This window comes from Castanea sativa, chromosome 1 (assembly GCF_040712315.1).
Source record: "Castanea sativa cultivar Marrone di Chiusa Pesio chromosome 1, ASM4071231v1".
Classification (NCBI taxonomy): Eukaryota; Viridiplantae; Streptophyta; class Magnoliopsida; order Fagales; family Fagaceae; genus Castanea; species Castanea sativa.
In genome coordinates, this window is record NC_134013.1 from 80,443,864 (window position 1) to 80,456,666 (window position 12,803).

General features: G+C 34.6%; 1 protein-coding gene across 6 annotated transcripts; it reads right to left on the minus strand.

Annotated features, from left to right (window-relative positions):
- Positions 1 to 4,849: 4,849 nt before the first annotated feature.
- On the minus strand, positions 4,850 to 11,069 carry LOC142641364 (putative transcriptional regulator SLK2). 6 transcript variants are annotated; one of them, XM_075815823.1, is made up of 11 exons: positions 11,010 to 11,067; positions 8,660 to 9,692; positions 8,282 to 8,413; positions 7,809 to 7,857; positions 7,496 to 7,707; positions 7,299 to 7,367; positions 7,056 to 7,156; positions 6,359 to 6,452; positions 6,198 to 6,267; positions 5,753 to 5,971; positions 4,850 to 5,644 (listed from the first exon to the last, which is right to left on the minus strand). In XM_075815823.1, the coding sequence occupies exons 2-11, from the start codon at positions 9,605 to 9,607 to the stop codon at positions 5,127 to 5,129; spliced, it is 2,412 nt and encodes an 803-aa protein (XP_075671938.1). In that variant the 5' UTR covers positions 9,608 to 9,692; positions 11,010 to 11,067; the 3' UTR covers positions 4,850 to 5,126. The 6 variants fall into 6 exon arrangements, with proteins under 6 accessions (XP_075671938.1, XP_075671902.1, XP_075671922.1 ...); XM_075815787.1 differs by having other exon boundaries at positions 4,850 to 5,971; positions 11,010 to 11,069; XM_075815807.1 differs by having other exon boundaries at positions 4,850 to 5,971; positions 8,660 to 9,675; positions 11,010 to 11,055.
- Positions 11,070 to 12,803: the final 1,734 nt, after the last annotated feature.

Here is a 12,803-nt window from a genome sequence, read left to right on the forward strand (position 1 = left end):
CAAGGGGATTTGACTTTTCTTTGCAGAAGGTTCTGAGCTTTGAATTCTTTTTTGTCAACTTTGAATGGCTATGTTCATCTATGACCCTACCTAAATGGATAAGTATAAGGTCACTACAGGATGTGGATTCTAGTATCCAAATAAAAGTAAGAATTACAATGATTTTGTCATGCGGTGGTTAATATCAATAGCCACCGCAAATAATTTTATAAATTTTTTTTGAAAAATTATTGTGTATTTTCGAAGTATCATAAATGCGTACTCACTTCTCTCACATGAATAGTGGGTCTCACTTATTAAATTCATGATTGGACCACTATTCATGTGAGAGGAGGGAATATGCATTTATGGTACTCCAGGAGTACCTAATAATTTTCTAACTTTTTTACTATAATTCTAACGTAGCAAATTGTGAATAATTAATTATTACTTACACATAAATCTACTATTTTTTTCACTAATCACACAATTGTGATAAGAAATTGTAACAAATTTTGTATTCCTAACCATTTTCCGATATCAAATTATCAATGCAAAAGCAAAAAAGTTAGGTACACTGTCTTGACATGTGCATTAATAAAACTAAGCTGTCTTGAGACTAGTAGTGTAGTAGAGCTGGAGGTTACGTAAAGGATTAATTTCTCTATAAATTAAGCCGTCTCTTGTGACTGCTTCAAAATAGTTTCTAGAAAGAAATGCCATTTGGTAATGTTATAGTAATGTTGTAGTGTAATAGAAATAAGTGTGAGTGAAAAATTGTTGTGAAAATACGTATTGTATTGTTTAAATTACAAAAATTATTGTTTAAACAACACAACCAACTGACTCCATTTTTGATTAGTTGACTTTTTAATAGTTCAAAACGAGTGAGTGGTAGCAAGCTAGCAATATAACTCTATGAAATTGATGGTAAATTTGAATTGGATTGGGCAAATCTCATCAGCAACTTCAAAGAATAGATTTGATTTGATTTGATTTTGTCATCGCATAATTTCTTGCAACGAAATTCTTAATATAATATTAACCCTCACTAAGCGAAAATGATATGCTGTACCCGGCATATATGCCGGGTGTCTCACACAGGGGCGGGCCCCACAGTGTGTGGGACCCGCCACTGTGTGAGTGACCCGGCATATATGCCGGGTACACCATATACCGGCTCCTCACTAAGGACGAGGTGGGAAAAAACAAGAGAGAAAGAATCTAAATAATATATATATATATATATATATATATATATATATATATTTTACTATGAACAAATGGTTTGGTTATTATTGACATAGTGATTATAATATATGAATGACTGGTGGTTTTTTTTTGGTTGTCCTTCATTGTTGTATACTTGTATAGTTGTATTCATATGTATTCTTAAGAAGAATGCTTGAGTGGTGGAGGGACAAACAGAAGCTCCACACAATAGACCAAAATCCCAAGTGGAAGCTCCATTAATGCAAGACTTGCAAGTCGTCTAAAGGCACATGATATGCCACTGACATTGGAGTGATATTTACAAACCCCCCCCCCCCCCCCCCCCCCCCCCCCAAAAAAAAGAAGAAGAAGAAGTCATTGTCTAATATTTTATATTTTTTCTTATGAGATCCGAATATTCCAAAAAGAAATCTGATTGATTAGCATTCCATTATTTAAATAATGGAATGCTAACCAATCAGATTTTGCATTGGCTAGGTTGGGCCCTCCAAAAGGATTAATTATCTGTTCTTTGACTACATACCATGATACTAACTTTAGAAATAAACATTGTTACCAAAAAAACTTTAAAAATAAACATAGTATTATGTAAAGAGAAACTCATATAGGATACAATTACGACTTGACATCTTTTAAATGTTTTGACAATTTTTTCTATTTCTTATAAAAGTGGTATTAAAACTTTCTTAAAATAGTTTGTTAATAATTGCCCTTAGTGCACTCATTAAGAAAACCCTTTTAATAATATATGAAAAATGCTAATGAATGCATTTAGGGTATTAGTTAATAATCCATTTAAAGAAAGTTTTTATGAGAAAAGAAAAGAAAATAATTAATGTTTTGATAGTTTTTTTCATTTCTCATAAAAATGGTGTCAAAACTTTCTTAAATTGGATTGTTAACCAATGCCCTAAGGACATTCATTAGCATGACCCATAATATATATAGCTATATTAATTTAGGCTGCGTTTGGTTGGGTGTAAAATATTTTCCGGGTGTAAAACAATTTCAGCTGAAAATATTTTCGGGAAAAGAAAATATTTTTAGGTGTTTGGTAACATTTAAAAAAATACTTTGAAAAATATTTTCAGGTGTTTGGTTGTGATCTTGAAAATATTATAGAAAATGCATTTTCTATTTGTTGCTCACATTTTCTCACATTTTCTCAACTTCCAAACAAATATCATTTCCTGATCTAGAACAACAAAACCCAAAAAAAAAAAAAAACTCATCAAATTTTCTCAATGAAGCACAACAAAACCCAAAAATAAAAAAAGCTCATCATCAATTTTTCTCAATACAAATCATCAAAAACCAAATCCGGTCAGAGAGAACGAAGACAGAGAGAGAGAGAGAGGCGACTGGCGATGGCGAAGGGGAGATCGCGCCGGCGCGACGATGGCGATGGCGATGGTGAAGGCGCGATCTCGCCGGCGCGGGTTGGGGCGCGATCTCGCCGGCGCGGGCTGGGTGCTCTCTCTCTCTCTCTCTCTCTTCGTGCTCTGTGTCTTTGTTTCTTCGTGCTCTCTCTCTCTCTTCATGCTCTGTGTGATAATTTTCTGGAAAACGTTTTACGGGTGGGGAGGGTTTATTTTCCAGTCAATGGGTTTGATTTTCCGTTTGACCAAAATTTTCGGTGTTGCCAAATACCCGCAAATGCTGAAAACATTTTCCGGAATTGCTTTACTGTCGAAACAAACGCACCCTTAGCATGACTATTGGTTTAGTTAATTTTTGAGTTTTCAAGAAAGTACCACAAACAATTAATACTATTTATTTTTATAAATTTTGACTTACCTCCAGTACTTTTTAAAAAAGAACCTCCTTTTGTTTTAATGAAACAAAAAGATTTGTCCAGTTAAAAGAATATTAGAGGTAAGCCAAACCCCTATGCTATACTATCTATAACATTTTTTTTTTCTCTTTAGACTTGACTTTTATGTGGTTCAGAATTACCTCTAGGCCCTACGTTTAAGTGAACAAGACTTGGGAATAACCTCATAAAAATATATCTCCAACTCCACTTAAAATGCCTACAAAATAGGAAACTCTACTACTAATCCATGTTTTCAAAACAAACTTATCCAAAATTAAAATAAAAAAATTCAGTCCACTTTGTATATTTCCTTCAAGACCACGTTCCAACATTTTTTTTATTTTACTTTATCTCATTGATTTCTTTTATTTATTATTTGGGTTGTGTCATAATCTAAAAATTAGGATGAGTGGAAAATTATGACACTCGACAAAAAAAAAAAAGAGCCTCGCACATGCAAAGTGCATGTGATGAGTCTAATATATATATATGGGAAATATAACAATGGTTTCAAGAAATGATAGTTGGCTAATTGTTTAGTAAAAATTAAATTAATTTTATCTGCATATAATTGTCTTGATCTGGCTGTGCTTGGAGATGAGTGTTTCTACATTCGCACGTTGGTTTTTTTATCCACTTTTCCTATTTGTTTTCTCTTACAAGTTTCTAGGGACACTCCCGGTTCAAAGTTGCTAGTCGTTATTAATTCCAGTCCTTATTATTGATCCCAAATTTGTCATTTAAAATTGAGAAATGATATGTCCACAACATTTTTACAACATTTTTACAACAAATCCTAAGTGGTAGGATGTTACTAGTTGTTATTGTTGGGGCAAAAAAGTAATCTTAGTGTTAGGTTCAAATTTGAACCAATAACAACTAACCACCTATAATTTGTTGTAAAAATATTGTAAAAATGTGGTAGACGTAGCACCTCTCTTTAAAATTACACCAGAATTCTAGAAATAAAATAAAGTTGACTTGGGCATAATCTAGATGTAACAAGAATTTTGTCATAATTGGTTTTTGTGGTCAGCGCTTGACAATTTCAAATTGGATTTTGGTGGATTCTGCTAGCTGCGCATTTAGTCAAAAACCGAGGTTAGATATTGTGAATGGTCAACTATATGTAGTTTCAAACATGAATGTGGTAATTAGCTTAAAATAAAAGGATGATACAGTAGCCAGCATGTGATAATTAGCTTTATTATATTAAGAAAAAGAAAATTTGACTTTGTCCATTTGGGTTTTTATATAATTATAAATTTATAATGCGAAAACCACTAGTTTTCCTTTCCTTTTGTTGTTCACTTCTTCGTACTTCGTTGGTGTATAGGTCCTTAGAACACTTTTTGTACATCTATGGGCCTACCAAAATACTAATCTCAAAAAATTATACAAGGAAGCCCGTGGTCAATGAGCTCAGCCCACGTGAAGAAGAATATGGGCAAATTTTGGTCCCACGTGACCAGCCCAAAGCCCATTAATTCAGCCCAAGTAGTTAACTAAACAAGCGTTTGGATCAAATTTTAATTGGGTCTACAAATTCAACCCAAAAGGTCATTAAAAGTATATGTCAACAGCAATTTTTATAATTGCTTCAAAGTGAGTTGGAGCCTGGAGGAAAGGTCACTGTACATGTACATCTGCTTGACAGATGCTCAACAAAACGAATGTAATCTCCTTTTGATTTTATACTCTTGAACATGGAATTCTAGCCGAATAATTTAAAAATCCACACAATTACCGGTAACCATCTACTCAAATCCTATATTACAAACACAAGTCCAAAGATTCAGCATAATTCCAAGCTCATGATTATGATTCCAAAAGCTATATAGTATGATTTCATATATATCATCAAAGCTATTTAAGGCTGTGAGGGTATCAGATTACATGGATAAACTCTTATCATGATCAAGTTGCAGATCTTACAAACTCATAGTATTGTACTCAAAAGTCATGTGAGTGTATAACTGTTCCTTGAGTCATGTGATATTAGCAAAAGGACCCATTCAAACTGATTCAAGATTCTCTGTACATGATAAGCAACTTCCCAACATCCTCTCACATACAAAAGAAATAACCCAAAAATAGGTCATACCTTCCATCCATAGCACACATTGCCACTGCTGCTACTGAACTTTCCATTTTCATGATACCCAGGAATCATGTTCAGAATTGCTTCAGGCAGAAGATGCTTCTCTGGGACCTCTGGTTCTCTCTTCTTGTTGAAGCTGTTGTTGCCACAAAACTCAGAGGACTCCCTATTAAACATTGCCCTTGAGCTGCTGATCCTCCCCACACTACTACTCAATGCATTTCCTGGAGCAGCCTCAGTTGCGGTGCTGTTCCCAGAACCTAACCCACTTTGAACAATGTCAATCACCCTGCCTCTTGTTGGCAAGTCAACAACCGTACCTTGGCTGATCTTGCAGTTGACTCTGTTTGCAGCATTCCCATTTGCTTTTCTGCTGTTGTTTACCATCTCCTGTAGTATCTTCTGGATAGTATGATCCTGTATGTTCTGGCTGCCTTCCAAGGAATGGGAACTTGACAAGCCATCAATTGATGAGTTTTGGATTAGTCTTGGACTCGAGGTTTTAGAAACTTTATCTGGTTTAAAAGGTGCATTGTGGTTAGACATATTTGAAGAACTCTCTTGCTTCACCCTGTTCACATCAGAGGTCAAGGAGTTCTGTCTCAGAATATTGTTATAATAACCTGGCAATGCTGATGTTGCATGTTCTGAGGTAGTCAAATGTCCTCGGTTGGTCATATTTAGACTATCATCCACATTACTGCTAGGAGCAGTAGATGTAGCCATCACCTTATCCTTCTCAGTTGGTAGACCTTGAGCAGATTTTTCACCCAACTTTTCTGGTAATTCCTTTTTCCGGAAATTGGATGTGGTGGATTCTCGGGAATACCTCTTCAAGCTCTCTACAAATAATCAGTGATGTTAGATGAAAACAATGAACTGCTTCAATAGAAATGAAGGTCAATGGGGATAAGAACTCAAGCAACAATCTAAAAGGGTGTTTGCCCTTTTTTTTTTTTTTTAGGTGATGATTCATAATTCATGAGAAAAAAGGGGGGGGGGGGGGGGGGGCCGAACAGTATTTTGCATCATTACATGCCATCATAGCAACATGCGAGAACTACGTACCAATTGGTCCTATGTCATTATCCTGGCAGAAAGTCATTAAATCTTTCATACGATTGATGACCTCAGCAATCTGTTAAACAATTATAATGGGAACATATTATGAACTGTCGGCATAATGGAATTAGCTTCAAAATTAAGCATAATGAATTTATGAGATTTACCTGCAAACACCGTGTGTATCTTCCGGAAAATCCCCAGTCATCAACCAGCTGTAGCTCCAAAGCCCTTGCAAGATGACACCCAGTTGCCAGGAACCTACGGTAAGATAAGTGACCAAGAACAAGGTGAACGCATGATTTATTGCATTTACATCCTCATAAGTGGAAGGATGTAAACTAATTTACATCCTAATACGTGGAAGGAAAAAGAAATAAAAGGGGGGGGGGGGGGGAGAGTCAACTAATTTTCCCTTGTTCTCTCAAACCTCAAATTTTCTAGCATACCTAGAGCAGCATTTATAATTTGAACTTACAACTATTCTTATAAATTTCTTAAGGTCAACAATGCTGGCCACATCCCTAACCAGGTTCAGTTATATGGAGGCCAAACTGAATTTCTTCATAGCCGAGTAACCCCTTGCCAATGTCAGTATCTAGAAACATACAGATATGTCATTCAACAGAATAAAAATAGGTTTCTTTTTGTCTTATGAAAGCCTTTTGTTAGAACATGCAGCAGGAAAATAAACCCCAGGAAGATTCTCACAATTGCAGATCTTCGTAGCTAATTTATCAACTTCTTAATTAACAAAGAGGACAATAAAACATCATTAGGTCCTTCAACTAAAGGCACAGAGAATGGAATATAAAACTAAGGCTGTTAATAATGTATAAAATTTCTCATCCATTAATTTCTTACTTGTTACAATTTGCTTGTAGACCATCAGATGATGCACCAACAGTTCCACTATCATTATTATTGTTTTGATATTTCCGCGCAGAATGAACCAATTGATTGATCTGCAACATTTAAGAATTAATTCATAGCACAATCATTAGATCCAAAGTTACGGCTAAGAATAATATGTAATGGATCATATGACACATTTGAAGACCGAGGAGGATAGCTTACAGCCACAGAAAATACAGAGCACAAGAATACCTGAGAAGCAACAAATGTTCGGGGCAGAAGCTCTTCATGAGGCCGTGAACAAAATTCCCATGATAGTATCTGCAGGGAAAAAAAATACTGTTATGTACACATCACCATCCTGTATAACATTTTGCATTAAACAAGAGAAACATGAATAATACACATAATTAACCCACCAACTTCACAAGGAGTGGACTTTGACTCACCTTCAAATCATTAGTGTAAATAATACGCAGTTGACCCTCACGAACAACGCGCAGTTGCTCATAGACACTCTCTTGAATTACTCTTCCATATTCCAACATCATTAACCCAGAGGGGAATCTACACTCACGTGGCAAATCGAGAAACACTATTTCATCGATCACACTATCAAATGTAATTCTATTAAGCCTAGGAAGTATTTCAAAATACGCTTCTGCCAAGAAACAAAAGATAGAAGAAGTTATATGCTATCAATAAATATAAGTAATCAGGGAAGGAAAAATTTAAGTGATTTAATAATGCTAGTTTGCTTACCAAATCCCCTCCCTGATTTACAACCACATAAGTCACATTGCCATGTATCCTAAAAGACCAAAAGCAACAAACAGTTTCAAATTTACTAAGCAATCAACATAAGCTTAAAGCATTCGGAGGAATATAAAAATCAGACAAGAATATAAATTCATTAAGTCAAGGCATTAATTCACTTATACAACAAAAATAGTTTTCTTCTCTTCTTTTTTGCACACATTCCATGCAAGTTGTGGTAGAAGGGGGAAGCAGTTAAAGAAGAATTTAATGACATAAAGGGAAAGGATTCATGAGCAAAAATCTTAAACAAAATTTCATACAACTGACATGAACATGTTATTATTATACCATGTAAAAACACATGATCCCAACCCATGCAACTGGTGGCCACTACAGCATTTGTGACTATGTATTGTAATATTAGGATCGATCATCTCTCATGTTAAAGAAAATAAATATGCAGAATGAGAACTTACCCTAGCTGCCTGGGGAAATATACCAAAGGCATTGTGTCCAACTCTATCATATAGAGACACACACCACCTTTTTCTTGCACAAGGAGCATAATACTCTGCCACAAATTTCCTCCAATAAGCAATATCATTGTCCTAAAGAGAGAGGGGAAAAAAACGGAAAAAAAAAAATCAGATTTAGACTAACTTAAAGCTGTATCACCAGGTTCAAGCACAAAGAGGATGCGCAATAATAAGACATAGAAATCAGCCATGCTTCAACCCAAATTGTGTATTGACAATGCAAAACATTAAACACCAATAAGGGTAGTTTACAATAGTAAAAAGCATGATGTCATAGTAAGAGACAACATTATTTAGACAATTACACTAGCAACTTACAGCTGGTCGTTGCCGCAGATGATATATCTGCTGCATTAGCCGGCGCGAACAGATGCCTTCATTAAATGGGTGCATAACAGGTACCTGATGCATCATCTGCTGTTGGAGATGGTGCCTCATCTGTCGCTGCTGTTGCTGTTGCATGTCAATTCCCTGATATTGTGGAATAGACTGCAAAACCTTTTGCCAATTCTGATTTTGTAACCGATGCTGCTGAAACATTGCTTGCAGTTGGGGTAGATGTCCTTGTAACTGTGAAGAATCCGGGTTCTGCAGTAGCTGCCGAATAATATGCTGTTGCATAATGGCCTCTTGCTTGATGTCTAATCTTGGTTTCTTAATCATCTGAGTTGAAGTGAGGGGCTCCTGTCTAGTGCCCTTTAGAAGTGAACTTCTATGCACTTGTGCTGCCACTTTAGATACATTATTGAATTCCTCATGCTGGTATTTCCTTTTATGCACTTGTGGGCAATCTTGTTCTAGATGGGAGGTATACTGAGCAATGGAGGAACCATCTATAACTGAAGACCTAGTTTTTCTTAGGTTATGAGATGAGAATGATGAAGGTGATATGGGTGACTCCAGATAAGAATCCATGTTGGTACTAGCACTTCTATGTGAATGAGGACCCTCCGAAAGTGCTGATTCAAAATTTGTTTCCAAGGAACTTGGCCTAACACTCAGTCCATTCACCACATGATTTAAGACAGTAGGGTTCACTTCCCCTGAGACCCTACCCACATTCATATGTGTAATCCTAGACATGGTATTCGGCAAGTTTCCAGAAGATGTGTTCAAGAGGGAAGCTACCACTGCCTGGTATTGCTCATCCTTTTCTAACAAGTCATTAGAACTTGAGAACCCCAAAAAGCCTCCAGTTGGCCTAGTAAGTACCAGGGAGTTTGCTTCCATTTGAAAGTTGGAATCTAGAAATGTCTTGAGAGCCATTAATATTCCCTAATAGTCTCTCAGCTGAGAATCAAAGACTTTTCACTTTATGCAAATAACAGATAAACCTTCAGAAAAGAACACCCTACAATCAGGAACCAGATGTACAACAATCACACAGTTATTTTGTGTCTCATACCAAGGAGAATGATTACATTGAATTGTGGATAATGAAATTGATTTGAATCACATAAAAAGTTTATTGCCTCCATTTGTTTTAGAGAAAGTAATTCCTAAAAAAGATCCAGGAATATTTCTGAAAGCAAACATTTCATCACTAATGAACTGTGATCTTAAGGTTGAGGAAAACCCATAATGTCTCTAAAGCAAGACTCAAGAAATACACGTATCATCTGTAGCAATCCCACCATTCCCCACCAAAGATAGAAAAATAAATGATACATTGACAATGAACTCTAGCTCAAATGGCACTTCCTTCTCCTATAAGAATAGGTGGAGGGTAAGGTTGTGGGGATCAAAGCCCAGTGGGTGCATATGTAACTTACCAACCAAAAAACAAATAGGGGTAGATATAATCATCACAAATAAAGATGGTGCAGCCACATTGCCACAGAAACAAGTTGACAACAAAAACCACAGTGACAAAATAAAGTTGAAGAGAAAGCCGAAGTCTAAGAGCTGGAGTTGGAATGACAAAACCATGAATTGGAGTTCATAGCTTTCAATTAAAAGAATTCATCTTCCAATCTCTAAACCTCAATATCATAGCACACTTTTACTTACCAACATTGAAAACTCATGCATTTTCCAAATTTTGAATAAACAGATAAGCATATTAATAACACACAGTACAGAACAATTATCTCCAAGATCAAAACTTTACACAACAATAAGCCAACCTGAATATCTCCGTGTGTTTGTAGTGAAAACAGGGGAAAAAATTAAGGAAAATTCATTTTCACCCAACCCCAAATGCTCCATTACATTCAAAAGCTCAAGAAAAGAGAAAAAAAAAATCCTCATAAATACTTAACAAATTGGAAACCAACCCATTTCCCAAAAACAAATTCCATCCTTTTCCTCAAACTTTCCTTAAACCAAACAAAAACCTTATATCATTTATCACAGGCTGCACTGAGAGTAGTTTATACTTTATAGTGTTATTGAGTCCCAAACAGTAAAAATCTCAAACCTTTTTCTTTTCCTCTAGCAACCAAACAACCATTTTTCTCGTCAAAGCAATTAAAGCCCAAACAAAGCAAAGAAAATGTCGGTCTATTTTCCCACTGTCCGAGGAAAATATATATTCAAAGCAGTGTCAAGGAAAGTACAAAAGAGGTCAAAATAAATCTGCACCCATAACAAAAAAAAGGTAAAGAGAAAAAGAAAAAGCTGTGAACTTTTATAATATATAAGAGAGAAGAAAAGAGAAATGGTGAACCTTTGATGAGAAGGTGAAGAGGTGAGATTGGAGTGTTGGGTTTTAGTACCGAACCGCCATGGCTGTGAACTTACTCGTCTTTGTATATTTATATAGTGAGCGGGAAGAGGAGGCAAAGTAAGAGTGTGAGGCAGCAGTAACCGGCTGTGGCCGGTAGTTGGGGTCAGCTTTAACTGGTTAGTCCGGTGAGGCTTTAGGGACACGCGTCACTTTAGGACCAGACACGTACACTGTTAAGATTGCAGGGTCGCATAATACGACTTTCTTTTCTATTCTTTTCTTTGTCTCCTTCTACCTTTCTCTTTCTTTGTCTGCCGTTGGAGATGTCAATCTTTTTTTTTTTTCTTTTTTCCTTTTTTTTCTTTTTTTTTTCCTTCAACATTGTCTCGCATTCACTTATTTTGCTAAAATTAATTTTCTTTTTTACTAAAAGTGTTATAAATAAAAATAAAAATTAGCTAAAAATACTTTTAAATATTACCAAAAATTATAGTGAAGCTTATGAATAATAGCAAAAATGAGTTGAATAATAAAATAAGTTGACTTTTTAATTTAGAGTAAAACGCACACTTCGTGATTGTGGGAAGCATATTAAGAAAGATGGATGTTAATTTTTTTTTGTTGTTTTGTAAAAAATAGGTAATTCTCTAAAAAGTATTTTCTATAAAATTATCTCATTTTTCTATATTTAGAAACAATTTTAAATGAGTTGAAAAACAATATGCTAACTTTTTTATTTAGTTTGTTGTAAGATAGAGTTGTTTTTCCAAAAAAAAAAAAAGTATAAAACAATATCTAAAAATAAACTATACTTTTTATGTTGACTAAGGGTCTGTTTAGGATCTGCTTATTTAGATAAAGTTAAAAGTTAGTTGACAGTAAGACCCATGAATAGTACCAAAAAGTGCAATGGGACCCATAAATAGTGCAAATATTAGCTGAATAGTAAAATAAGTTGAATTTTTAATTTGGAGCCAAACACACTGTACTATTTCAGCTAATTTTTACTTTTATTTACAATACTTTCAATAAAAAGTTTTCAGTTTTAGCAATATAAGCAGATTTCAAATATACCTTAAAGATAGTTTTCCGTTGACTTATTTTTTCTGATACTATCAAACACTGAAAAATACAAAAAATTTTCTTTACACAATATTTTTCATCAAAACAAACAGAACGTTAGTATTATTCAAGTTTATAAATAACTTGTATTTTTATTACTTTATTGTATTTTATTTTAGGTGCTGGTAGTTTATTTAGGTTTATTCGTATTTTCCTCAAAAGAAAGGTTTATTCGTATTGTTATTTAATTTCCTAGAATCAAGTGCTTTTTGAAATTTAATATTTTCCAAGTTATATAGAATTATGTTTTTTTAGTCCATTAGAATTAAAAAAATTTGGAGCGGATATCATAGGGTGTAATTTAAAATTATTATTTTCCAATGACAATTATTATTAGAATTAAGGTTTAGTAGTTTATATAAGAATAGTAATATTATTGTACTCTTATAGTGACGTTATTTTCGTGTCCAAATCTTCTGTCTCACTTTTTCTGCTCCACTCTATACTCCACCAATAAAAACTTGCAACGTGTTTACCTAATTAATTAAATACTATCATTATTGACTTATTAATGCTACCGTTATTAATTAATAGTAGTATTTAATTAATTAGGTGAACACGTGACAAGTTTTTATTGGTGGAGTATAGAGTGGTGCAGGAAAAGTGGGACATAAGATTTAGACTCGTTATTTTCCTATTATTTAATTTTGTTGCTTCATCATTTTGGTTTTG

What these genes read in the sequence shown, in the direction of transcription:
- LOC142641364 (XM_075815787.1), bottom strand. Translation starts at nt 9,607, where the DNA reads ATGGCTCTCAAGACATTTCTAGATTCCAACTTTCAAATGGAAGCAAAC. An exon ending in GATACACACGGTGTTTGCAG is followed by an intron (nt 6,268 to 6,358) that starts GTAAATCTCATA and finishes ATTGTTTAACAG; the next exon opens with ATTGCTGAGGTCATCAATCG. An exon ending in TAATGACATAGGACCAATTG is followed by an intron (nt 5,972 to 6,197) that starts GTACGTAGTTCT and finishes GATTATTTGTAG; the next exon opens with AGAGCTTGAAGAGGTATTCC.